The sequence below is a fragment of the Argopecten irradians genome, chromosome 7, assembly GCF_041381155.1.
Source record: "Argopecten irradians isolate NY chromosome 7, Ai_NY, whole genome shotgun sequence".
NCBI classification, from domain to species: Eukaryota; Metazoa; Mollusca; class Bivalvia; order Pectinida; family Pectinidae; genus Argopecten; species Argopecten irradians.
The window spans coordinates 20,219,626-20,247,450 of NC_091140.1; the positions used below are offsets into that span (position 1 = coordinate 20,219,626).

The 27,825-nt window shown below is 37.5% G+C and overlaps 1 protein-coding gene across 1 annotated transcript in view; it reads right to left on the minus strand.

Annotated features, from left to right (window-relative positions):
- The window catches only part of LOC138327806 (bridge-like lipid transfer protein family member 1), an 83,463-nt gene that overhangs the window by 44,688 nt on the left and 10,950 nt on the right, over window positions 1–27,825 (minus strand). The window contains exons 12-32 of the mRNA XM_069274193.1: window positions 23,761–23,858; window positions 23,081–23,253; window positions 22,403–22,712; window positions 21,977–22,180; window positions 21,374–21,511; window positions 20,749–20,925; window positions 19,998–20,243; window positions 17,023–18,694; window positions 13,454–13,571; window positions 12,716–12,965; window positions 11,953–12,560; window positions 11,133–11,663; window positions 10,560–10,740; window positions 8,406–9,259; window positions 6,769–8,138; window positions 6,334–6,483; window positions 5,720–5,813; window positions 5,136–5,348; window positions 4,710–4,911; window positions 4,198–4,287; window positions 2,900–3,157 (exon numbers count right to left, since the gene is read on the minus strand). Coding sequence (XP_069130294.1) covers window positions 2,900–3,157; window positions 4,198–4,287; window positions 4,710–4,911; window positions 5,136–5,348; window positions 5,720–5,813; window positions 6,334–6,483; window positions 6,769–8,138; window positions 8,406–9,259; window positions 10,560–10,740; window positions 11,133–11,663; window positions 11,953–12,560; window positions 12,716–12,965; window positions 13,454–13,571; window positions 17,023–18,694; window positions 19,998–20,243; window positions 20,749–20,925; window positions 21,374–21,511; window positions 21,977–22,180; window positions 22,403–22,712; window positions 23,081–23,253; window positions 23,761–23,858 — 7,937 coding nt within the window. The remainder of the gene's footprint in view (window positions 1–2,899; window positions 3,158–4,197; window positions 4,288–4,709; window positions 4,912–5,135; window positions 5,349–5,719; window positions 5,814–6,333; window positions 6,484–6,768; window positions 8,139–8,405; window positions 9,260–10,559; window positions 10,741–11,132; window positions 11,664–11,952; window positions 12,561–12,715; window positions 12,966–13,453; window positions 13,572–17,022; window positions 18,695–19,997; window positions 20,244–20,748; window positions 20,926–21,373; window positions 21,512–21,976; window positions 22,181–22,402; window positions 22,713–23,080; window positions 23,254–23,760; window positions 23,859–27,825) is intronic.

A 27,825-nucleotide genomic window follows, 5' to 3' on the forward strand; every position in this document is an offset into this window, starting at 1 on the left:
ACAGGCAGTTGTCTACAGTATTCTGGCCATCCTGGCGTGTACCATCAAGTTGGTCCATGAAAACCCAGCCATCTTCTCCTGTATACTGTACCAAACAGTGGTATCGGTGGGCGTCGTGACCCCAGTGGTTCTCTCCACATACATGTCATTGGATAAATACATGTCCTTGGTATGGCCATTTTGGCATGCTCGAGTGATCACGCCCAAACTGACCATTAAGATCATCACGACTTTGGTGGTCAGTATCTTCTCCCTGGGATGTGTGTCTTTGGTGTATGTATACTTGATGTCAGATACATCTGAAGAGAAAGACTGTTACATGCCCCAGCACATACAAGTAGATGTTATATTTGAGGTGGTGATTCTAACATTATGTATCTTACTGGGCACTAGGTCGTGGATAGGGATCATCTGTCACACAAAGAAATATACAAATAAAGTCATACCGAGAGCAAACTCTCGCGAGAACATCTCTCGCTACGTGGAAACCTTTCAGATGTTAATTCTCATCTTCACTGTCAACTTTGTACAGAATGCAATAGTAATACCTATATACATTGTTGACATTATGAGAGTTATTCAGATAGAAAACACTGACCAATTAGAAATGGTTGACCGCAAGTTGCGAATTGGGTTTTTTGTAACCATATTGATCAATCCAATCATTTATATATTTAAATTTCGAGAGTGTCATTACCATGTTCTAAAGCTGTTTTGTTGCTGTGTCTATAAACTCCAAGAAAAGGCTGAGCGTTTAGAGAGTGCCTTTCATCTCGAGCATGCCAGGATACCCACACCCGTTATTGCCCCCGTCCAATTGTTAGACAGGGGATTCCCACTGCCGAGAACTCCACAGAAAAATCTGTTCGCAATACAAATCCCTGACAAAGAACAGCACAAGTGGTCACAGAAAAATTACAATGCCATTCATCTTTTTGTTGTATCCACAAGCAGACAAGATATTCCTTGAACAGTACAATAGTTGTAATAATAAGTTGATTAACTGACAATCTTCTCCACAAGGCCCTCATTTCTCTGGAGGGGGGGGGGGAAAGCCAAAAAATGGACTTATGACAAATCTTTTATTTGAGTTACAGAATGAGACGTGTAAAGTCAAGACAATGTTATTTGTTTCCAGAGAATTGGGGTCATTTGTTTTTATTTGAATTGTGAAGAGATAATTGCATTTTACTCACATAATTGCCGAAAAAACATTGCTTTTTTTATTCGTCAGGAAAACATATGATAATGTATATGAGTCTAATACATGTAGGTAGGATATACCTGGTATATTGCTATAATGTGTTTGGTGCCTTACACTTGGATTACATTCATGCTTTACAGTGATCTGTAAACTCTATATATATATATACATTTATTTTGAGTTTTCAGTATTGTGTAACAACTTTTTCAGATTTGCAATTTACAGTTTAGATATACAGATATTTACCTGAGCATGTACATAGTGAATTCTAATCCACAGTAGTTTTATGACATTCCCCAATGATATTTGCTTACCAAAAGAATTGTATACATTTTTCGAGTGCTTCATTATCATTTGTGCTATAGATTCAAATATCTGCATCTATCTGTTGTTTGTGAAATAAATATTTTAAAATGTAAATAATATTTATTCTTTTATTATTCTCTTTTCTATTTCTCTTATTTCACAATTTTCTTAATTCAGTGATATCTGTTATTCAGAACACAGAATTGAAATAATATTATAGCTCAATCTGTAATCTTCAACTCAGAAGAAACTGACAGCATTACGGTTACAGTATAGCATAGTGATATGGGATGTTTGTGAACAAAGAGAATTACCTACTAGTTATAAAAATCGTTCATTATATGCAATCCCTTTGTCAGAGAATTCATAACACTATATCTTACACTAGAATACCAACAATCAGCAACAATCTACCTTTTTTCTGACCTGCATATGAAGTCTACCTGTCTATAAAGACTGTTTTATGAGTGACCATTGAGTAAACCTGATTTGCATTGTGTTGTTCCGAAAGTTTCCAGAGTCGATCAGATGCTTAGACTTTCATGACCGATGCAAGAGTTCGTATGATACGCCACTTTCTTTACACAAAATTAATTTATTTAAGGATTAACTTGTTGAATAGATTTTTTATGTTATGGAGATATAACACAAAAATCTGAGTGTACTCTAAATAAACCGCGAAGCGGTTTATGATGAGAGTACACTCAGTTTTTGTGTTATATCTCCATAACATAAAAAATCTATTCAAATTAATCCTTATAATTCAATTTACTAAAGATAATCTCTTCAACATTTAAAATTCATTTTGGGACTCTTTTGTCTATGAAATTATTACGCCGTCATCTCAGCCAATCAGAAGCGACGTTACAAACGGCGACGCCATTTTTTCCTTTATGGGCTGATAAAGTAAATTTTTAAGCCAATGGAAATGCTCGTAACAAGCAACATTGAATTATAGTAGAACATCGCTGAAAGGTATATCTTAGTACATGTTTTTGAAAGGTCTGTGTCACTAAATCACGGCAAAATCTATAAAACAGCAATATAAGACACAAACTTCAGATGGAATTTTGGCATAGCGGATGTACACAGACTCCACACCCGACAAGGAAAATAATAGTGCGAGAGTATGCTCGCACTAAAAAACGAGCATCGAAAACCAAACAAACTGACAATATTTAAACACATTTAATCATCTACTATCTGCAATTTTTTTATTAAAATCTCAAAATTCTACAGATTTTACCAGGCAGGACAGGATTGGATAAGATAGACTAAATACTGCCTGCATTTCCTGGCAGGGGTATGGACAAGAGGACAAAGGAAACACAAAATTTCATATCCATTTCATGGTGGAGGTATACATAAACATTTATAAAGTGCTCTTACCTTCATGAACACTTTCTGTACAAAGACGAGATGGTTGAGTAGATCGGTTGTCAGGCTGTGTTCAAACATGCCAACTTCTGCTACAGCGTTAAGGTAACTTCCTTCCTTCAGCATCAGTCCTTGGCCTGTCAGACTCTCCGTGGCCATCGGACCCTCGTTACTGGAGGACGTGGAATGACGGTAGTCGGCGAACATGTGTATCGGGGGTAGGTCTATACTGGCCTGGGATGGGATTGATGTCTCTGGAGTAGTGACCACCTAGAAGGAATAAGATAAATGAGATTTTGAAATAACTTGTATATAACAATAAAGAAAATCTCTATTTGAGCACAGATCAGTCATAACTAGTAAATGAAGTATTGCTTCAACCACATAATGAATATATGTCACTTGACTAAGAAGTGTTCAAAATGTGGTTTTTTGTTGAAAGCAGAAACAACAAGAGGTCTGTGGGCCTTAGCGGTCACCTGAGTTCGGATACAGAATGAAACAAAGAATATAATCACTATATATTGGCTCATCAGGCCCTTGAAATCAGTCAATGATTTCATAACTTTGACTTTTCAATCTGGTTCCATCAAATGTGTGAATTCAAATTTTTTTTTTTTTTTTTTTTTTAATTTTTAGTCATTTTGACCCCATTGGCCCCGCCCATCTGCCCCTGGAGGTCGGCCAGGACCAATATGGATATGATGCTAAAATGCTATTGTAGGGTAATAATTATAACCAAGTTTGACTCATTTCCAATGAAAATTAATTAAAAGTAAATTAAAATACTATCTCAGGCTAATAATTCTAATAAAGTTTGACTCATTTCCTATAAAAATTGAGCAAATCAGGCTCAAAAATGTGTTTTCCCTATATAAACTATAGTTAACCCCCTCCCCAATGGGAAACGTAACCCCAGGGTCGTATAATTCACAATTTTTGTAAAGGACCTTAAGAACTTTCAATCTATTAAGAGTGTTTGATCCCATCATTTCTGGAATTTCAGAAAAATATCTTAGAAGTTTTAACCTGTTTGATCCCTTTTGGCCCCACCCCTCAGGCCCCTAGGGGGCTGGGACCATATAATTCACAAGTTTGATTGACCTTTGGCAATGGAAGGTTTCTGCAAAATTTCAACAAAGTTGTTTCAGTAGTTTAGAAGAAGAAGTCAAAATTGTTTACCGTCATACGATGGACGACGACGGACAAAAGGCGAATAGAATATGTCACTTGAGACTTCGTCTCAGGTGACCTAAAAATTCTCATTGATAAAAACACACTGCAGGTGTAAGCATATGATTAAGATTTACCTTGGATTTGAAGCTGAGTGAGTGTTTCTGTAAATCCACAGTAAATCTGGCCTTCTTGCCTGTCATACCAGTCAGGGTTATAGCTCCAGTCTGAAAAACATGCAAACTCTCATATATTGTACATGTTACATAAAAAGTATAAGACGGCCCAAAGTGCAGTTGATAGTAGCAAGAGACTTTCCACAATTACTCCAAGTGAGATAGGGAGGACCCTTCCACAAGGCGAATACTGGAAAAATGGTGAATAAATCATATTATACATTAATACTAAATTAAATAAAAAGCCAACGTTTTTAACAATGCTTCGAGAAAAACTGTCAAACCTGTCTATAAAGTCCATAAAACGGATCAAGCAAAAACAGCCTTTATAGCCAAGTGGCCTTTATACACAAGTGAAATGTGTTGTTATTTTCCATTTGGGATATCAAGCAACTAGTCTTATCATTTAATAGATGGTCTTTACGTCGCTCTAGGTGTTTACAAAAGACAGATGGTACTAAAGTATGAACTACCTTGTGCTGAGCTTTAAGTGAGGGCAGGAGAGAGGCACCAGTGACGAGTCCTTGTAACACAGCCTTGAAGTGAAGGTGTAGAAAACTCGGCTTTCTCTGGTCTTTTTCCTTCACTTTCGTGGTTTTTGGGGCTTGTTGTGGAGTTGTCTCCCCTTTTCCAGTCTCAGCACTATCCAACTCTGGATGTGTTTCCAGGGTTCGACTGTATCATAAACAAATATTCATTAAATACATGGGATTTTTCTTTAAGTTTTCCAAGTGATTTGTCTTGAATTCCACATTTTACATTTTCAAAAATATATGATTTTAAAACTATTGGACAATTCATTAAACAAAGGAAGTTTTTTTTTTATTGATTAGCCAATGTTAATCTTTGCATCACTTTATTCAAGACCTAACAGATTTCATGTAGACCTTGTGTTGTACCTTGTTCTGTTGAATGGCCTCCTAAACTCTTGTAGAGTAGAAGTGATCTGACGTGAACTCCTTGTCATCATGTCGTGGAGTACAATTGGATGCTGAGGTATATTTACGTCAATTACGCCAATCGACACCATGGCAGAGTTATGGTCCTTGCCTCGCCTCATGATGGTGGTATAGAGTGCTTGAGATTTGTCAATCTTCACTGTTACAACAGTCCTGTAACATCAGCAACATATACATTTACTCTTTTCGTTTTAGAGATATTGTGTATAGTTTATCAAATAACTGGCCCACTCAAGCATGTCATAGATACTGCGAGACACACATATATGTCACATTATTGTCTCTGACCTTTGTAGAACTCCAAGCTGTGTTATAAAAGGTAAAATATTAAATACACAGAAGAAATATAACAATAAGTTTTTAAGGGAATAGCCCTGATGTAAACAGTAAATTAATGAAAATTACATGAAAATAACAATTTGCATAAACAAATTACAACTCCACTGATTTCTCCACAGTTTGTAACATGATACTATGAAATTAACTAGAATTTGAACAAAGTATTTTGTGATCTTGAGTCTTACTTGATCTCAGGAGGAAGGCCTTCCACAAGTTTCATCATGGTATGACCTATATGTGCTGTCACAGATGACTCAGAAGATTTTCTGTGTAAGAAACCTTGAAATGGACAGAAGTATTATTAACACATGGATTTTCAACTTCTTTTATTTTACAACAAGTGTGGACCAAGATTTTTTTTATTAATATTAACTCTATGTTGGTCTAGATGCCATGGAGCAAAGGGATGTGTGAGGAAACCACAGAACTCTCAGACTGGGGACATTGTTGTGTGGTTGAGTAACTTGGTGGTCTAGCCATTCACTCTTTACCTATCTGCCTGGCATAGACATGAGAAGGGGTATGGGGTCACCTGATGAGTCTGATGGTTTTTGGCATACTCTAGTTTCCTCCCACTCTAAGACCTCTTGCACTCCTACATGTGGCCATTGAAAGTGATTTGTATATGTTGAATAACTTGTCAATATACGTATAAAGAGGAAGGAAGTTTATAAATACCCTGGGTCTTATGGTCAGGCAGGTGACCCCGTACTTATTAGGGTCTTAATGAAAAGCATATCATTATCTCTAATCCCCACAACCACTTCAATTAACACTAAGATTATTTGTAACGCCTCACCTTTGACCTTTTCCCTGTAAGATCCACTAGCATGCACATTCCTGAGTTCCGACTCCAATTTAAGTCCACTAAGTACTGCCATAATCTTTACTTTCTCAATCTTAGCGATACCAAACACCACCAATGGGATACTCTCACCAACATAGATACCTGTTGGAAAACACAAATTCATCCACAAAATTACAATTTACAAGGTGCACACAGTAAATTTCATTATTTCAGGCTTTCTTTTGCTGTTAAACCTAAAATGGAAATCGTATTATTGGCTTGAAATTTTCTTTTAATCAAATTTTTTTCTTGATTGATCATTAGTAAGTATACTTTATTTCTGAACATCCTGATATAGATAAATGTAAATTAACTTAAAAATTAACGCAATGCAATCATAGAACTTGTTCTGTGTCAATATGACAAAGAAATCCTATCACTACTCACTCTGCCTAAAGCTGGTACTCTTAAATGAGGAATAAGCCAGATTCTTCTTCCCAATATTTCCTTCTTCTGCATCTACCACTTTCTGACCCGACACTCGAGCTGATTTCTTCGTCAGACGCGGTGTCCCAGGGGTCCCAGATTGATCCTGTTGACCTTCACCAGGTTCTTCCTCAATGATTGGAAGTTTGAATGACGGTTTACGCCCGACAGTTTTTGTTTCTGGCATTGTGGAGTAAAGCTCTAGAAGATGATACAATGTCCTCCAGCATTTAGGTGTACTCTCCTTGATTTCATCCACGATTGTTTTCTCAGCCAGAGTAGGAGAAGATGTGTCCTCCAGCTCTATGGTGACTGAGTCGGACAGGTTGAGAGATTGAGGAGGGGTAGTGATCTCTGTAGATTTTGGTCCACTCCTCTGTAATGTTCCTTGGCCCTTGTTTAACAATGGTGGTCGTTTCATAGGTAACTTATCAGGCCGTCTGTTGTCGAATGGTAATTTGAAGGATTTGGATAACAGCGATCCAGTTTTGGGGTTAGGATATTGAGATGGTGTACCGTGGTGGTGATGTTGGTGGTGATCATGGTCGTGCCCGCTCTTCCAACTTGGAGTGCGTGGTATTTCCCCAGAAGGGGGAGACAACCCACCACTTTGATGAGAGGCATCTGAATGTTGTGTGTCTGCACTGGATGTAGAGTCCTTTGAGTCCTGTTTACGGTGAGTTTTAATCCACTCGAGGTCGGAGTGGCTCTGCTTTAACTCCTGTCGAGTGTCGTTCACATTCTCAGCCATCGTTACGAACTGATGGATGAGTCGTAGCAAAGGCATGTCAACATACTGAGTCACAGCCTGAATGTTCATCATAAAATTCACCTGCAAAGTCGTAGGCTTGGCCTCTAGTTTATGCATAGCAAAATTACGAGGCATTCCTCCTTTTGTCCTGTCGGTAGACTCACCAGATTCCTTTAGTTCAAAGTCAACAACGTCATTCATAGATATGTTAGCTGAGAAATCCTCACACAGAAAAGCCGGTGTGTCCAAACTGATGTTCCACTTTGGATGTTTACGGCTTTTCCCCTTTCCTTTCGTACTCTTCCTGTCAGACTCAGCTATTTGTATCTTTAGAAAGTCTAGCTTACCCTGCAGTGACAAACTACCTCCAAACTTCTTCATCATAGCCGATGGCCTCACTCCCTCGACATGTAGACCAATACTCTGTAGGAATGGCTTAAACAGACTCTGAGCATCAGCGAGCTGCATAATAGAGGTAGCCATAGTTAACTGTTCATCATTCAAGTCCATGCGGCTATCGTCCTGACTCCATCCACTACCAAATGCCCCCAACAAGGAATCCTGTCTCTTGTAGGAACTCCTATTAGGACAAAATGCAATACTTTTATTTTTTACATAATATAAATATCAAATGAATTTGGCCTACAGCCATTGTTTTATTCTTCCATTTTATGCAGACAAAATTGAATTTAAAGTATTCACAGCTGAAGTGGAATGGCATGAAAATATTAGCATTTTGAAACAAATTTTAAGAAAACTTAAAGTTTCTTTTAATGTTTGTATGTATGCCCTTCATAAGCATCCTTTATCAGTAATGGCGCGATCACTAGTCATGTGACCTACTTACCGCTCATCATCCAATGGCTGACCACGAAACTGTTCCTGCTGCCGCGCCATCCACAGGTACAAATCTCCGGACTTGTCCACTTTGTGCTTTAGAATCGACTGTTTCATAAATTCAGTCTTCATTGGAGTTGGGGGTGGAGTCATCTCCTGCTGATCCAGACTGTTAAGACTAGTAGCTGCGGAATGGAAGCTATAATTACTGTCATTCCTTGTGATAGGAGGCGGAGCTAGAGGTCCCGGTTTCGGACTGGCCGATGGAACACGTTTCTCTGGAGATTCCACCAGGTCCCCATCAGACTTGCCCTGTGTGACCAGACGTTTGTATTTGGAGGAAGTGCCCGACATGTTACTAGCTGTATCTGGATTATTTTTATCAGAAAGTCCTAAACCAAGTCCTCCTCCACTGACGCCATACTTAAACAAATGTCCACTCCGTCCACTTAGGCTCGGTACAGACATGGAATGATGAACAGAACCTCCCTCTGCCTGTAATAAAGATGTTCGCTCATCCACAACATCATAATTTTCCACATGACTAAACTCTTCCTCTTCAGTAAGATTCTCCATACTTTCCATTGGTACAGCAAATGTAACTCGGTAAGGGTTGACACTCTTGCGAGACTTGAAGTCGAGTTCTGACAGCTGTGGCATGTATAGGACATTCTTCCACTGTCGTGTGAGAGCTAGGATGCCTTTCTGGATGGTAATGAGTTGAGGGAGAGTGTCAGCTGTGAGGGCTGCCTCCACCACGGCTGTACCCTTCTTGTGTAGGTACTTCCTTAGGGATGTCAGTAATTGACAGGATGGATCCTCCTGGAAAGTCTTCGATAGAGATGTCATCTTTCCATATTTACTCTGAAAAAAAAAGTTTGTTGTAATACTTCTTTGTTGTTTTTAATCATTTCATGAGATTTTCTACAAAAATTGGCAAATCACTGAAGAATGATTATCAATAAGCCTACAACTAAAAGGATCTCTTTGAAAGGAGGTCTTTTATTATAAAATTTCATCATGTAGATGAAACTTTTTACCAAACTTATTGTGTTAAAAGTCTTCCTTTTAATTAACGGATAACTTTAGATAGCATACAACATGGTAATTATGTTTAGTTTCAAAAATAAATTTTTTAGTTATTTGTCTATAAACCACAGTATTTTCGTGTAGTTTGTGCCTTTATTATTTTTGATATATTCACATGGCTTTTACTGGCATTGGTGCAGTCATACAAAATTTATGTAACATTTTATTTTACATTTGATTCCAGCTCTCACAGGGGTGAAATTATATGAATTACCCGATAATAAAGAGGTTTCCAGTACCTAAAAATATCAAATTTGTTAAAAGTGATACTTACAATGATCACTGTATAATATAGGCCTATAGATAACCATCTGCTAATTGTACCTTGTTAGGGAGTTGTATGCCAGGCACTTCTAAAGCATCCGTCATGATACAGGCCATCACAGAGCTTTGTCTATGTGTGAGAGCTAAGATCAGACATACAATGATCACTGTATAATATAGGCCTATATATAACCATCTGCTAATTGTACCTTGTTAGGGAGTTGTATGCCAGGCACTTCTAAAGCATCCGTCATGACACAGGCCATCACAGAGCTTTGTCTATGTGTGTGAGCTAGGATCAGACATACATTGATCACTGTATAATATAGGCCTATATATAACCATCTGCTAATTGTACCTTGTTAGGGAGTTGTATGCCAGGCACTTCTAAAGCATCCGTCATGATACAGGCCATCACAGAGCTTTGTCTATGTGTGAGAGCTAGGATCAGACATACATTGATCACTGTATAATATAGGCCTATATATAACCATCTGCTAATTGTACCTTGTTAGGGAGTTGTATGCCAGGCACTTCTAAAGCATCCGTCATGACACAGGCCATCACAATCACAGAGCTTTGTCTATGTGTGAGAGCTAAGATCAGACATACAATGATCACTGTATAATATAGGCCTATATATAACCATCTGCTAATTGTACCTTGTTAGGGAGTTGTATGCCAGGCACTTCTAAAGCATCCGTCATGATACAGGCCATCACAGAGCTCTGTCTATGTGTGAGAGCTAAGATCAGACATACAATGATCACTGTATAATATAGGCCTATATATAACCATCTGCTAATTGTACCTTGTTAGGGAGTTGTATGCCAGGTACTTCTAAAGCATCCGTCATGATACAGGCCATCACAGAGCTCTGTCTATGTGTGAGAGCTAAGATCAGACATCGTACCGACACCATCAACCGGTCTAGTGGATTCAGCCACGCATTGATAGCAGGGGTAGCACTACTTAGTAGGTTCCAGTCCATTCTAAATATAAACCAGGTCAAAGGTCAAATTGAACGAATTCATCATGTATTAATAAAATGTATGTATTTGTACAATTATTGTTTATTCAAGTCTTCTTTTCACTGTCAAAAACCAAATGAAGGTAACTAATAAAACATGTAAATTTTGACTCAACAGACAAAAATACCATAGAGACAGTTATTTCTGCATGTGAAAAATATCACAATTTAGACTAATTTGAGAAAAAGAAATCCTGCATGTAAATGTCACTATCTGGCGATAACAATACAAATGATTTAACTATTTTGCTGCTTTTTCCATTGATTAAATTTCTGTGAACCCAATAAAGTCCCAAAAAATACGAAAATTCACTCCTGTGAAAATACTCATCTATTCAGTATATCATCATTTACCTGGTGAAGTCAACTTTGCGTTTGATGGAGATGGGAGGTGGGGCAGCAAAGTTGAACCAGATGGTGTTGAGGTGAAGTATGCCCCCTGAGGAGTCACCAACCAGAGGTTCCACTTTAGTATCGAGGGAAATGGACGAGGCGCTGGAGGGAATGGAAACTTGAGAGTCCCAGGAATGTAGTGATGGTTCCTTAGTTTCATCAATCTTGATGCGTATCGTTTCCTCTACCAATGGTTGCTGTGACCGTTCAATCTCAGTTTCTAGATGTATCCGAGTGCTGTTTTGAATATCTTCAAGATTCTTTGAGACCCTGTCCATCTTCTGGAAAAACTCTGAATCTGCCTCATCCTTGAATCCGAGTCTCCGCACTGCTGTAGCATTGATTCCCTCTAGTCCACACTCAAACATGATGAGGCCTATACCATGAGATTTGGAGGAGCTGTGACCTTCTCTACTGGAATGTCTTCGGGATAGTTTGGGAGGGAAGGTGGTGTCTTGAGATGACTCATCAAAACTTGTCTGTCTGAATAACCTGTAACAATGAACACTAGGCCTTAACTTTCCACAACTCTAGAACAATTAACGACAAGTCATGTTATCTAAACATTGTCTAAGGAAATGTTCTAGGTTTTACAGGACTAGCATTATGGAGGATTAAGGAAAACCTCTTAATTTAAGGAGCCTTGTTCATTAAACTGGGCCCACACAGTATAAAATAATAGCCCCTTATGAATAATGAAGACATATTCATGTCTGTGTACCTAGATCAATGTCATTCAAATCAAAAAGTGAACAATCAATCCACAATAAGATTGAATTACCTTGGCAGTGTTGAGCCACGACTGTCACTATCTTTACTAGATTGTCGACTTACTCCTTTACCACCGACATCCCGACTGGCTTGTCGACTCATAGTGGGTCTGGGAGAATGACCAGAGGAGGAGTCTCTTCGTCGTCTTGGAGATGACGTAAACGAAAAAGCACCTCCAGTTGACGGGAAATCTTTATCAAAGGTGAAGTGGACTTTGGACTTGTACTCCGGGATTACAGTAAGGAGGATATCATTGGAGAAGTTACTGTCTTTTAACAGTCGCTGTAGTTGGAGATGGACCCTGGAGATATGAAGTGTCGCTACATCCTCCTCGCGACATACCTCTGACACTTGATTCTCTGGATCTCCCTGCTCGCTATGTGCAGTGTTAGAGTTCTTTGATTTCTTTTTTGGGGATGCACTGGCTACTGGAGTGGCGTTAAGAGGGCCAGGATCCTGAGGGTTACGGTACGAATGACTATTGGATAGAAGCTGGCAGCGAATGTCACCCACACTCACAGCAAGTAGTGATACACATGTTAACTCATTTATATTATCTAAGGCTGAGAATGATATCAGTTCTTCTACGATCCCAGCTTGAAGTAGACAGATGTTGATCTGTACAAAGAAGGAATATTCTTTTACTGGTAATACTAATACATCCAATAGGTTTTCACACAATGATATGGCTTACTTTATCGCTCAGTGGCAAATTAGACTTCATTCATTCCTGAATCAACACAATACAAAAATAGTAAATAAAGTTTTCTAACCTTATTAAGTGTGAACAGGGCTTGAATACTTGACGTTTTCATCTCCCCAGAGCGTAGCCGAGACTCTGTGCTGAACTGTCGTTCTGTACCAGCATTGTTGTCTGTTCCCTCCGAGACCATCTCTCTCATAGTCACCCCCTTTTTTAGCCGGTTCTGGCGTTTGAGACGATCTAGACACTGGGAATGTAGTCCATCGATGATAGATGATGGGTGGAGCATCATCAGGGTCGGGATCACTGACTCTACAAATCTATACAATACAGGAAAACCTGTCTCAGCGACCACTTCTATATAAAGCTTAATAAGACCATTTTTAAATTCAAAACCAAACTACAGCTTGGCTGAGCTTAATAAGACCACTGTTAAAATTGGAGCTGGAACTAAAACTTGGCTAAGAATTTTTAATGAAACAAGTTTGACAAATAAAGACATCTGCACACATTTGATAAATAGGACCACCAGACATTTGTATTCCAAGTAAAACACAGGCCCAGTGGACCTTTGTATACAAGTCATTGAAGTTATACACATAATCTTTAAACAAAAGTAATATACAGGCCCCTATGAACCTTTGTATGAAAGTATTATCCAGGCTCTAATGATCTTAAATTAAAAGTAATGTAATAAACAGTTCATATTAACCTTCAAATAAAAGTAATATACAGACCCCTATGGACCTATGTATAAAAGTAATTGCACATGCCCCATGGACCTCTATATAAATAAAATACATTGTACCTTTGGAATGATTCGAGGAAAAGTGGAGTGACGAGAACATCCATGGAACCTTTTATCTTGACCACAGCTGTTGTAATGGACGCACTCTCCATTCTTAGTTCCGTTATATTCTCAAAGTCTGAACAGAAAATATATATAATTAGCATACTGAAACGAATTTTGTCTTCGTCTCTACTTGAGGGTTCCTCACTCAAGTCTATTATACTGGGTTGTCATCACTGATCATCTTATTAGCCAATTATTGGAAAGAATAACTCAACGCCTCAATACAAGTTCATACATATAATTCTGGTTCTCCAGATACAGAGTTACAAAGTGTAATCACAATCTCTTTCACTCTAATTTACTGTAAAATTAGAGATTGTGCCAGAATATAGAAGTTATAAATGGTAGCGAGTACAAATGTACAATTATCTAAGTTGATAGTTAAACTCCCTGTTATGATATATGACATGTCTTTTTATGAAGAAACAATAAAATGATAACTAAGATGCAATAGCAACAATCGCGACAACAGAATAAAGACAATAGTAACTCTGTATATTTAGTTAGTAGTTTGTAAAAATTGATCAATATGCATCAATTTCACTATTACAAGATTTAAACCCAAATATTTTGTAATAGATATACAAGAGAACCCTAGTCTCTTGTATTACAAATATAATTATCTACAATTAGTTATATTTACACTTGCTATGCTTGGTCACTATACGCTAATACTAGCCGATTTTTTTTACCATAACTGCATGGTAACATTGAACTTTGAACTTGCGTAAGAAAATGTTCTATGCAACGTAATAGGACTACTTTTTTTAAACAAACACATGGCTCTGTTTACATTTTGATGCACCATTACGTGTATATTGTTGTTTTTCATAGAATTTTGGAAAAATGTAAACAATAAATACATGTTTTATATTTATATATGATTCAAACAATTTTTAAATTAACAATTGTATAAAGAAACGGAAAAATATCCCGACCGGGGCGACGTGCTTTCATTTTTGTTAAAAATGATGGGTGTCAAATGTAAACATTACCTCTGTGTCTGTGTTCGTCATACGATCTAGTCTTTTGGGTGGACGGGCGTGAGACCTCCTGATAGAGGTCAGTTATAAACATATCCTCTTGTCTTTGTTCTTTGAGAATTTAATCATGTGTATTATAAAACATGCACCGCTAATAATCCACGTGTTGACAGTTACGCGTCACCACAAATACATTGTATCCATCGAACACAAGTGAAGTTGTTCCATCTATCGATGGCGATATGGATCTAAGCGTAGATTATATAATCACATGGCTCCCAAGGATGTAATATCGTCAAGTCAGACGACAATCTCAAACAAATTTAGCTACTTGAACACTGGTGTTTTGGCAACTTCGGAAAACTCCACTGTGTAAGCGTGCGTCAGCCTCGCCTCGCTGCACAATAACGGTCACCGAGTTCACACATGTGGCCGAGAACAAATACTTTATGTTATTACGCTATATATGAACTTTTTGCAAAATTTAATACCTACTTAAAGTTCTGATCTGATTAAATAAAATTATCTCTGAAATTTACTTTGTTTGTCATGTTTATTTTACACTAAAATATTGAACTTTTTTGTCGTCGCGGATGAATAATTCTACCTTACGTGCAGCGTCATCATTCGCTGTTCAATTGAGTAAGCTCCTCCCACTTTTGACCGACTTTTATTGAATAATTACGTCACTTTCAAATGACGATTTTATTGCATAAAATATAAATAAAAAGTCGTGTGAGTGTAAATATAGGGATTGGATTTCGTTTTTATGTTAACCATGCTTGTATGGAGCATGGTTAACTTAAAAACGAAATCCAATCCCTATATGAAAATTGATCAATGCATCAATTTCCCTATTACAAGGTTCACAGTCCAAATATCTTGTAATATAAATACTCAAGGCTTTTAAACCACTGTGTTTGTAATAAACACAACTATTTACAGAAATTGATCTAGTAATCAATTTCACTATTACAACATTAACTATATCTTGTAATAGAAATACAAGAGTTCACTAGACTCTTGTATTACTCTATACAAATATTATAATAATTTAATATTAATTTATAGAAATTGATAGATCAATTTCACTATTACAAGACTAACTATATCTTGTAATAGAAATAATTGAGTACACTAGACTCTTGTATTATCCTAAGTACAAATTATAGAATTTGAGAATAATTCATAGAAACTGATCAAGTAATAATCAATTTCACTATTACAAGATTAACTATATCTTGTAATAGAAATACAAGAGTACACTAAACTCTTGTATTATCCTAAGTACAAATTATTATGGAAATTGATCAAGTCATCGATTAATTCTTCTATTACAAGATTCAGCTCTAAATATCTTGTAATAATATCCCTAATGAACAAAAGACGATTTGTATTGTAAGTTATGCCAACCTTCCTATAACCGATATAAGGGAGATAACTCCTGTACACAATGTACACAAAAACCAGCCGGAACGTCAGAGTCAACAGTATTGTTATTGTCTTAACGATCACTGAATTAAATTATCATGAAGCTTACATAGACAAAATAGCTAATTCAAATCCTGACCGCCTGCTTAGTCACGATCCAATATGGCGGCTATTGTAGCCAGTGATACACTACTTGCCAACAAACTATTTCAGATACAATCTATTATCACATACATTTACCACCTGATAGCATGGTCAGTTAGATAAAAACATTGCCATTTGCCATGTACTGCTAATTATTTACAATTCAACAGTTATTACACGTTTATTCCATGTAAACACACCAGGGGCACAGTTCAGTAATATAAACACACAACAGCTAATCGTCAGTCAGCTGATCTCAAATGAACATTCGTTACAATACTATAACTCTAGGAAAGTCAGACAGAGTCTATGCTGTGTGTATGTTTATGTCCTATATAATGTGTGCATCTCTTAATATCCCTGCTCCCTTTTAAGAATAGTGAATCTGTTCTTTATTATAAACAATTTTATCATTCATTAGCTACTACACACAACATCAGAAATATAAAGGATAGAGCTAGGCTCTTTTCAATAGAGTTAGGATATATTCATGGCTGTTATTTTTTCAAAAGTTTCAAATAAATCTTTAATACAGACTTTGTCAGATAATTGTCCTCACCTTCTATGGTGTCCTTGCCCTTGCCTGACCTATTTACTTTTTATGGTATCCTTGCCCTTGCCTGACCTACTTACCCTCTATGGTGACCTTACGCTTGCCTGACCTACTTACCTTCTATGGTGTCCTTGCACTTGCCTGACCTACTTACCTTCTATGGTATCCTTGCCCTTGCCTGACCTATTTACCTTGTATGGTGTCCTTGTCCTTGCCTGACCTACTTACCTTGTATGGTGTCCTTGCCCTTGCCTGACCTATTTACCTTGTATGGTGTCCTTGTCCTTGCCTGACCTACTTACCTTGTATGGTGTCCTTGCCCTTGCCTGACCTACTTACCTTGTATGGTGTCCTTGCCCTTGCCTGACCTACTTACCTTCTATGGTGTCCTTGCCCTTGCCTGACCTACTTACCTTCTATGGTGTCCTTGCCCTTGCCAGTCGTGCCCTCCTCTGTCATACGCTCCTTGGGTGTTGTAGTACCCCTGGTTATATCCTCCTGTTCCAGAGTCCTCATCTGAGAGATACTGAAGCCTTGTCTAACCTTAATGAAGTGAGGCACACAGGCAGGACCATGGACATACTGGGCAGACTGTCCCGCAGACGACAGAGAATACAGGGAAGGGTCATTCTGGGTTGACATACCTTTCCCTTTGTCAGAAAAAGGCTGGTACCAATCATGACACTGCACCTGAGTAAGGTGTCTCGAGTAGCATGCTAATAACACTGGGGATTTGGTAATGGGTTTATTGACCTGGCTATGGAGGTCAACCAAGGACACATTGTCCGGGATGTCTGGTCCTGAGAGAGTGTCCGTATCACTTTGATCCGTCGGGGCGGATTCGTACGATATTGTGGATGCATCACTAGAACGTCTATTTATCACAGTTGGAGTAACACTTATCACAGTTTGGTCCTCGGGTTTATCGTCCGGTGTTAAAGTCTTATCTACTCCAGTGTCCAGTAACGTCTGAGAGGAATCATCAAACGAATAAAACTGTCCACTGTTAGGTCGTAGTGTAGATATCTCCTCTTCCGCAGAGAAGTAATGTTCACTCTCCAGGGAGGCTACGGAGTAAGCCTTAGGGCCACTACTATGTCTGAGTAACTCTGGACTAGGGATGGAACTCAACGTCCCCTTCCTCATTATACCTGGACTATGCGACTCTATACTCTGTCCATCAGAGGGTGTCATGAACTTTGAACTGCGCAGTGAGGTATCGTCAAAGCTTCCTTTCCTTGATATATAACTGACCGAGTCGTTTGACTGAAGTGTCTCTCTGTCCCCTGAGCGAACTGAGCCGGACGGGGCAGTCCGTTGGTGTCCACTTACACTACTGGCCATTGTTTGGTTTGACACATTACTTTTTAATGTACTGGTAACTGACTGACCAGCACTGCTTGTTGTCCATTGTTTGTCTGTCCCTATCGACTCAGGTTGACTCAGACCACCAATATCCTCTGTGATATTAAAGTGCATGGCTGGCGATTCGGGACTTGTCATATCACTCATATAGCCTCGCGTAAATGCGAACCCACGACCTTTATGAGGTGATAATCCGCCATTTGATGGAGACACTTCAAACACTAACTTATCCCTGAACAATAAACTCTGTCCAAATCCAGGGTCATGACCTTCAGGAGAAACCTGCGGCACTGCAGCAAATGGCATATCCTTGGTCCGTCGAGGGTTAAAGAATCCAATTCCGTTTTTATTATTGCCGAAAAATGTACAACCTCCATGACATCCACATTTGCCTACAACTGCAGAGCTGATTTTCATTGTCTCCACTGGCCAAAGAAACCACAGCCGCTTGGTTTTCTTATCATGTAGCTTGAGAAACAGATTCTGGATTTCATGATAGTCTGGATTAGGGAGAGCCATAGCGGCCTCTGCGTCGATCGGACCCATCGTGAGCCCTCCCGACTCCAGCCATGTGTTAGAGTGGTCCTGTTTACAATCCTTGTGGTGCAGGGCTGCGGCCGAGATGTACTGAGTGAAGGATACATGCTCTATCTTACCCGTAATACCTGCTCGTGTGTTTGTCCCATGGAGGTTACACGTGGATATCTTTATTGGGTACAACTGGTAAAGAAAAAAACATTGTCAGAATTATAAAATTATCATTTATTATTATACTGACCTATAAAATTACTACACTTTAAACAACATTTTACCTATTTTATTAAAAGCAATAAAACTTTATGTTCTACTGAATGGATTAAATACAGGATCTTAAACTAAACAATTAATAACAACATTAAAATTTTGCCAATCTTGAGTGACATATTGAGTGACAAAGTCCTCAATAAAGAATTAAGTTTTGGCATTAAAATATGGAAAGATTAATTTTGTGAACTGCATCTAGCTTCTAATTCCAAAATTGCCTATTCTAAAGAAATAAGGAGCCACAAAGCGTGGCATTATCCCCTGCACTCCGCAGTTGGTATAACCCCAAATACATCACGGTCAAAGTAACAACTATTCAAGTATAACTTAAAATGTATGCGAGTATTGTAAAACTGAAAAACAGTAATAGAAAAAATTCAAAAAAATTGAAGGTCCGCAACAGCAAAAGGCACAACTAGGGTACTTGTCCGGGATGCCAGACATTACATAAATTGTTCTGTGTTTACCTGTACATTGAATGCTGTACCAGACATTACATATTCTGTGTTTACCTGTACATTGAATGTTATTCCAGACATTACATATTCTGTGTTTACCTGTACATTGAATACTGTACCAGACATTACATATTCTGTGTTTACCTGTACATTGAATGCTGTACCAGATATTAGATATTCTGTGTTTACCTGTACATTGAATGCTGTACAAGATATTACATATTCTGTGTTTACCTGTACATTGAATGCTGTACCAGACATTACATATTCTGTCTTTACCTGTACATTGAATGCTGCACCAGACATTACATATTCTGTGTTTACCTGGACATTGAATACTGTACCAGACATTATATATTCTGTGTTTACCTGTACATTGAATACTGTACCAGACAATACATATTCTTTGTTTACCTGTACATTGAATGCTGTACCAGATATTAGATACCTGTACATTGAATACTGTACCAGACATTACATATTCTGTGTTTACCTGTACATTGAATGTTGTACCAGACATTACATATTCTGTGTTTACCTGTACATTGAATGCTGTACCAGATATTAGATATTCTGTGTTTACCTGTACATTGAATACTGTACCAGACATTACATATTCTGTGTTTACCTGTACATTGAATACTGTACCAGACATTAAATATTCTGTGTTTACCTGTACATTGAATGCTGTACCAGACATTAAATACTGTGTTTACCTGTACATTGAATGCTGTACCAGACATCACATATTCTGTGTTTACCTGTACATTGAATGCTGTACCAGATTCCACCAGAAAGAAACTGATAGAGTCTAGAGAGACCCTGGTCATCCTGTACTTGATGTCCTCGGACGATGGACAGTAGAAACGATACTTAGACAGCATTCGACACTGTGGCTGGGGAAGCATATGCTGACATAACCGATAGGAGCAAGGGTGCTGTAGGCTGTTTTCTGGATCCTCCACCAGGGTAATAAACGTCTGTAGGAACTCCACAATGTTCTGTAACTGCTCAGAAAAATTAATGGTACATACATTAATTATTAGTGTATTTTGTCAACTTCCTACAATAAGTTAATATAGTTCTTAGCAAAGAGAGGATCTTGATATATGAGAATGTGATGAAATTATCATCAAAATATGTAGTATTAGTTTGTTTACTAAATATTAAGTTTTTTCGTATAGTAGGAGTCTTACCTATTCTATTAAAAGTTAATAGAAGTGGTCTGCATAACAAAATAAAAATCATGCTATACATTAACAGATTTTCTTCACTATGTGATCTAGTAACACAGCAGTAAAATATTTTGCCACAATTCAATTCCCCAGTCAAGCAAGAAAAGGTAATGGTTCAACTGCCCAATCATCTGATTCTTAGGTCAAACTCCCTACCACTTGTATGCATGATTTTTTTCAGAAAAAGAGAGTGCAAGTGTCCTCCTTAGAACAACCTTGCCCCCTTTTAAATCTACATTTATGTTACTATCAGAGTCATCCTTGTGAACAGCCTTACCTGTGAACAGGTGAGTTTGCCTGTAAGATCTCCAATGATAGCCTCCACAAGCCATCCATACTCTAATGTCTCAGAATCCAAAGGCAGTCCCTCCAAGGAAAACATGGCATGACCTCTGACCTGTAACCCTGACAACCCCAAGTGACCCACATTAAGGTGACCTTCACCTTCATCTCGCTGTGAAATATAAAGGTAGAGATCAGCACATTTCTCAATTAGTTAAGAAAATTCAAACATAAAAATCATTCTTTTATGAATAACTGTATTGAAACTTTATGTAAATTACTCACATCAATTTATATGGTGCATCTTATATTTTCACACAATAAATACTTTCAAATACTAAATCTTGGCTGATGGTGAAGATCTAAAGAAAAATTCTACACAGAAAAATGTACTACTTGATTAAAAATATAGCAAAGTTGAAAAGGTTCTGGAAAAATTACCATTTTTCCATACTTTGTTGTACTAACTTTAATCCAACATGTTATTTATAAGTCTTCATTTACCTCTAATGTATCCTTGGCAACCAAAATAACAGGTATGTGACAAAAGGAGCTGTAACTTACCTCCAATGTATCCTTGGCAACCAAAATAACAGGCGACAAAAGGAACTGTAACTTACCTCTAATGTATCCTTGGCAACCAAAATAACAGGTGACAAAAGGAGCTGTAACTTAGTCTCGTTGAAGTTTTTATCCAGCTCAAAACACAACCTTTCTAGATAAATACTGGGGCAAGGTAGATCATCTATACTGCAGTTCTGTAAAATGTTATATCATTTATTAGTTTACATCACCCAACATATTTATCATACCAGCATTTCTCCACCAACATCCCTTTTCCATATCAATGTTATTCCTTTCTATTAATACTGTTAGATGGTAAGAAATAATGTTTAAACCAAACAAGAAAACCCCAGCCATTATCTAAACCATTACATTTCTCATGGAAATGTTTACAAGTACTAGAATTGTCCATTACTTTTCTCATAGAAACGTTTACAAGTAGTAGAATTGTCGATAAAACAGAAATGCCTCATCATTTGGAAAGGATTTGAAAAAACGCAACGGGATGGGACACAATATGATGCGACATGATGTAATGTGTCAGGAAGTAACAAGATGTGACAGACATGGATACCACTTTATCCCCTTTGTTATTTTATGGTGGAGGCGTACAAAAACTAATGTATTGGTGTTTTGGGATAGATAAAAGTCTTTCTAACCTTGACAAGATGTGCATGTATATCGTGGATCGTTACAGACACTGTGACAGAGAAAGGCCGGTACTTTCTGGCATCAAAAGGCTCTGTTTCTTCACCACCATCTGATGCTGACAAAGGACCCATGGCTACATTATCCCCTGAGCTCCTGGTAGTACCCAGGTCATGGAAGTCTGTGAAGACCTGATCCTCGCCCAGGTAATTCTCCTTTATACACAAAGACAAGTCTTGTTAGTGAATTTTTTTTTTCAACAAACGGAAACTTTTTCAACATTTGTATCTTTACAAGTTGCAAGCTTAAATTCCTGTTGATATACATGTATTGACTTTCTTTTATAGCAACAGACAGAATCTCAAAAAAAAACCCATCTAAAATGGTATTACTTGATAAGATCAATTCATCACATATTTGAGGAAGAACTCACCTACCTTTACGTGTATAAAATTTCTAAGCAGTGGGCCATATAGACACAGAAGGGATGGAGCAACCTCTAGTTCAACAGCGATCAAATCTGCCGCCATATCTCCGGGATCAAAGTTTGGAGGGGGCTGACTACGTTTCTGTTCGCTCCTCAGTGGTCGTAGAGGTATAAGGAGCGCCTCCTCTAGCTCTGGGGTAGATATGGTGCCCTCCAGAGTCGGGGTGGACTGGGCCTTGGACAGGAGGGCCATGGGGTGGTAGGTGTAGCCGATACTAAGGGCTACATTGGAGGTGTGCCAACAATCTATCCAATCTTGTCTTAAACACAATGAACATACAATGTTCAGTTATATTCATTCAGTTATACCACAGATGCAGCAGTTTTTTTATAGCAGTTCCCATCCATATACATGTTTTCTATTTAGATGTCTTGTCTCCTGCATGTGCCTTCCATCTAAAGTTTTGCATGTAAGTGAAATATAAATTGGATTATCTTTTATCACATGTAAGGTCTTGTCATAGTAAAGTGACTGGTCATTTGTCAAGTACTGACTGTATGCATGTTGGTACTATTTATGATAACCAGATTTTTCCCTACTAGCACTTCTATAATTAGCATTTATTAAGTAAATGACTGTTAATATGGTGAAAACAAAGAATATTAACGAGCATTCTTCTGTAATTACCCTTCTGATGTAGCTGTGAACCTCCTCCATTGTTTCTTTCCTGGCTGTTGAAATGGATTTTCCATGATGTTACCGTCCCTATCCATCAACTTCATACTTTCAGCTATGGCCATCACCACATGTCTGCTTGTATTGTTCTCCGGCAAAAACAGTCGACAGAAAGCATTCTCACCCTAAAAAAGGTAAAACATATTAACCTAGATTATTGACACCTAGATGGCCAAGATTCAGTCCCTGGCATACCCGTTTCCTTCCACTCTATGACTCCTTGCATGCTTACATCTGGGCCAGTGAAAGTAATTTATAGGACTTGTTTCACAATTGATATAAGAAAAGAAAAGTTGATACATTTTCAGGTTAAAACATCATTTAAGAAATATGTAAGAAATGTTTTGTAAGATATAAATTTCTGGAGGGAACCAGACATATATAGGTAACAATAACATGCCACTTAATTTAAATTTTCACCCATATAGTTATTTCAATGCTTGATACATACACCTTAAATCCTCTTAAAGAATATCAGCATTTCAAACAAAGAGAATGCAAACTTTCACTTTTCTTTCTGCATCTGTTTGGATGTTCGTAAGTGGGCTTATCAAAATGTATGTAATATGTACTGTACAATTAATAAATGACTTCAAATAGAATAATTATAAAGAAAAGAAATAAAGACATACCTTGATGAGGAACTCTACATGAACAGTGGGTGGTAAGTAATCATGGTACGGCAGTACTAGAGATAGATCCAAGATCTCTCCACAGAAAGCTATGTGGGCTGTAAACAATATAACACAGGACTTGTTACCGGGGATATGATTGGCAGTACTAACAATTAAAATAGAATATACAAATTCTTCATTGTAGAATTAAAGTTCTGCTGAATTGTAAATATCTGTAAACTACAGTATATTCCTAGAGTCCTTATCATGAAAGTTAAACATACTTTCCTGGATGAATTTTTAAAAATCTGTATGATACCTAGATTATCTTCAGACTTTCGTTCTTGTTCTCAGATTTTGAATACTTTTGATAAGAAATCACTAATACACTTTTATGAAAAAAAGCCAAAATCATGGCTAAAGGCAAAGGGAAAATTAGACCCTGTAGGATAAAATCAATTTTAATTTTCCAATAAAGATAGATTATGCATCCTATTCATTTAGAGCTGCAGTTTTAATTCAATATCATAAGTAGTACCATTCTCAGTGTTCTGGGAAGAATGTTGTAAAATAGTTACCATTTTCAGTGTTCTGGGAAGAATATTGTGAAGTAGTTACCATTCTCAGGGTTCTGGGAAGATTATTGTAAAGTAGTTACCATTCTCAGTGTTCTGGGAAGATTATTGTAAAGTAGTTACCATTCTCAGTGTTCTGGGAAGATTATTGTAAAGTAGTTACCATTCTCAGGGTTCTGGGAAGATTATTGTAAAGTAGTTACCATTCTCAGTGTTCTGGGAAGATTATTGTAAAGTAGTTACCATTCTCAGGGTTCTGGGAAGATTATTGTAAAGTAGTTACCATTCTCAGGGTTCTGGGAAGATTATTGTAAAGTAGTTACCATTCTTAGTGTTCTGGGAAGATTATTGTAAAGTAGTTACCATTCTCAGTGTTCTGGGAAGATTATTGTAAAGTAGTTACCATTCTCAGGGTTCTGGGAAGATTATTGTAAAGTAGTTACCATTCTCAGGGTTCTGGGAAGATTATTGTAAAGTAGTTACCATTCTCAGTGTTCTGGGAAGATTATTGTAAAGTAGTTACCATTCTCAGGGTTCTGGGAAGATTATTGTAAAGTAGTTACCATTCTCAGGGTTCTGGGAAGATTATTGTAAAGTAGTTACCATTCTCAGTGTTCTGGGAAGATTATTGTAAAGTAGTTACCATTCTCAGGGTTCTGGGAAGAATATTGTAAAGTAGTTACCATTCTCAGGGTTCTGGGAAGAATATTATAAAGTAGTTACCATTCTCAGGGTTCTGGGAAGATTATTGTAAAGTAGTTACCATTCTCAGGGTTCTGGGAAGAATATTGTAAAGTAGTTACCATTCTCAGCGTTCTGGGAAGAATATTGTAAAGTAGTAACCATTCTCAGGGTTCTGGGAAGATTATTGTAAAGTAGTTACCATTCTCAGTGTTCTGGGAAGATTATTGTAAAGTAGTTATCCATTCTCAGGGTTCTGGGAAGAATATTGTAAAGTAGTTACCATTCTCAGGGTTCTGGGAAGAATATTGTAAAGTAGTTACCATTCTCAGCGTTCTGGGAAGAATATTGTAAAGTAGTAACCATTCTCAGGGTTCTGGGAAGATTATTGTAAAGTAGTAACCATTCTCAGTGTTCTGGGAAGATTATTGTAAAGTAGTTACCATTCTCAGTGTTCTGGGAAGAACATTGTAAAGTAGTTACCATTCTCAGGGTTCTGGGAAGATTATTGTAAAGTAGTAACCATTCTCAGTGTTCTGGGAAGATTATTGTAAAAGAAGTAGTTACCATTATTAGTGTTCTGGGAAGATTATTGTAAAGTAGTTACCATTCTCAGTGTTCTGGGAAGAACATTGTAAAGTAGTTACCATTCTCAGGGTTCTGGGAAGATTATTGTAAAGTAGTAACCATTCTTAGTGTTCTGGGAAGATTATTGTAAAGTAGTTACCATTCTCAGGATTCTGGGAAGATTATTGTAAAGTAGTTACCATTATTAGTGTTCTGGGAAGATTATTGTAAAGTAGTTACCATTCTCAGGGTTCTGGGAAGAATATTGTAAAGTAGTTACCATTCTCAGGGTTCTGGGAAGAATATTGTAAAGTAGTTACCATTCTCAGGGTTCTGGGAAGATTATTGTAAAGTAGTTACCATTCTCAGGGTTCTGGGAAGATTATTGTAAAGTAGTTACCATTCTCAGGGTTCTGGGAAGATTATTGTAAAGTAGTAACCATTCTCAGGGTTCTGGGAAGATTATTGTAAAGTAGTTACCATTCTCAGTTGTTCTGGGAAGATTATTGTAAAGTAGTAACCATTCTTAGTGTTCTGGGAAGATTATTGTAAAGTAGTTACCATTCTCAGGATTCTGGGAAGATTATTGTAAAGTAGTTACCATTATTAGTGTTCTGGGAAGATTATTGTAAAGTAGTTACCATTCTCAGGGTTCTGGGAAGAATATTGTAAAGTAGTTACCATTCTCAGGGTTCTGGGAAGAATATTGTAAAGTAGTTACCATTCTCAGGGTTCTGGGAAGATTATTGTAAAGTAGTAACCATTCTTAGTGTTCTGGGAAGATTATTGTAAAGTAGTTACCATTCTCAGGGTTCTGGGAAGAATATTGTAAAGTAGTTACCATTCTTAGTGTTCTGGGAAGATTATTGTAAAGTAGTTACCATTCTCAGTGTTCTGGGAAGATTATTATAGAGTAGTTACCATTCTCAGTGTTCTGGGAAGATTATTGTAAAGTAGTTAACCATTCTCAGGGTTCTGGGAAGATTATTGTAAAGTAGTAACCATTCTCAGTGTTCTGGGAAGATTATTGTAAAGTAGTTACCATTCTCAGGGTTCTGGGAAGAATATTGTAAAGTAGTTACCATTCTCAGTGTTCTGGGAAGATTATTGTGAAGTAGTTACCATTCTCAGGGTTCTGGGAAGATTATTGTAAAGTAGTAACCATTCTCAGGGTTCTGGGAAGATTATTGTAAAGTAGTAACCATTCTCAGTGTTCTGGGAAGATTGTTGTAAAGTAGTTACCATTCTCAGTGTTCTCAGGGTTCTGGGAAGAATATTGTAAAGTAGTTACCATTCTCAGTGTTCTCAGGGTTCTGGGAAGAATATTGTAAAGTAGTTACCATTCTCAGGGTTCTGGGAAGAATATTGTAAAGTAGTTACCATTCTCAGTGTTCTGGGAAGATTATTGTAAAGTAGTTACCATTCTCAGGGTTCTGGGAAGATTATTGTAAAGTAGTTACCATTCTCAGGGTTCTGGGAAGAATATTGTAAAGTAGTTACCATTCTCAGTGTTCTGGGAAGAATATTGTAAAGTAGTTACCATTCTCAGTGTTCTGGGAAGATTATTGTAAAGTAGTTACCATTCTCAGGGTTCTGGGAAGATTATTGTAAAGTAGTTACCATTCTCAGGGTTCTGGGAAGAATATTGTAAAGTAGTTACCATTCTCAGTGTTCTGGGAAGATTATTGTAAAGTAGTTACCATTCTCAGTGTTCTGGGAAGATTATTGTAAAGTAGTTACCATTCTCAGTGTTCTGGGAAGATTATTGTAAAGTAGTTACCATTCTCAGTGTTCTGGGAAGATTATTGTAAAGTAGTTACCATTCTCAGTGTTCTCAGGGTTCTGGGAAGAATATTTACCATTCTCAGTGTTCTGGGAAGATTATTGTAAAGTAGTAACCATTCTCAGGGTTCTGGGAAGATTATTGTAAAGTAGTAACCATTCTTAGTGTTCTGGGAAGATTATTGTAAAGTAGTTACCATTCTCAGGGTTCTGGGAAGAATATTGTAAAGTAGTTACCATTCTCAGTGTTCTGGGAAGATTATTGTAAAGTAGTTACCATTCTCAGGGTTCTGGGAAGATTATTGTAAAGTAGTTACCATTCTCAGGGTTCTGGGAAGATTATTGTAAAGTAGTTACCATTCTCAGTGTTCTGGGAAGATTATTGTAAAGTAGTTACCATTCTCAGTGTTCTGGGAAGATTATTGTAAAGTAGTTACCATTCTCAGTGTTCTGGGAAGATTATTATAAAATAGTTACC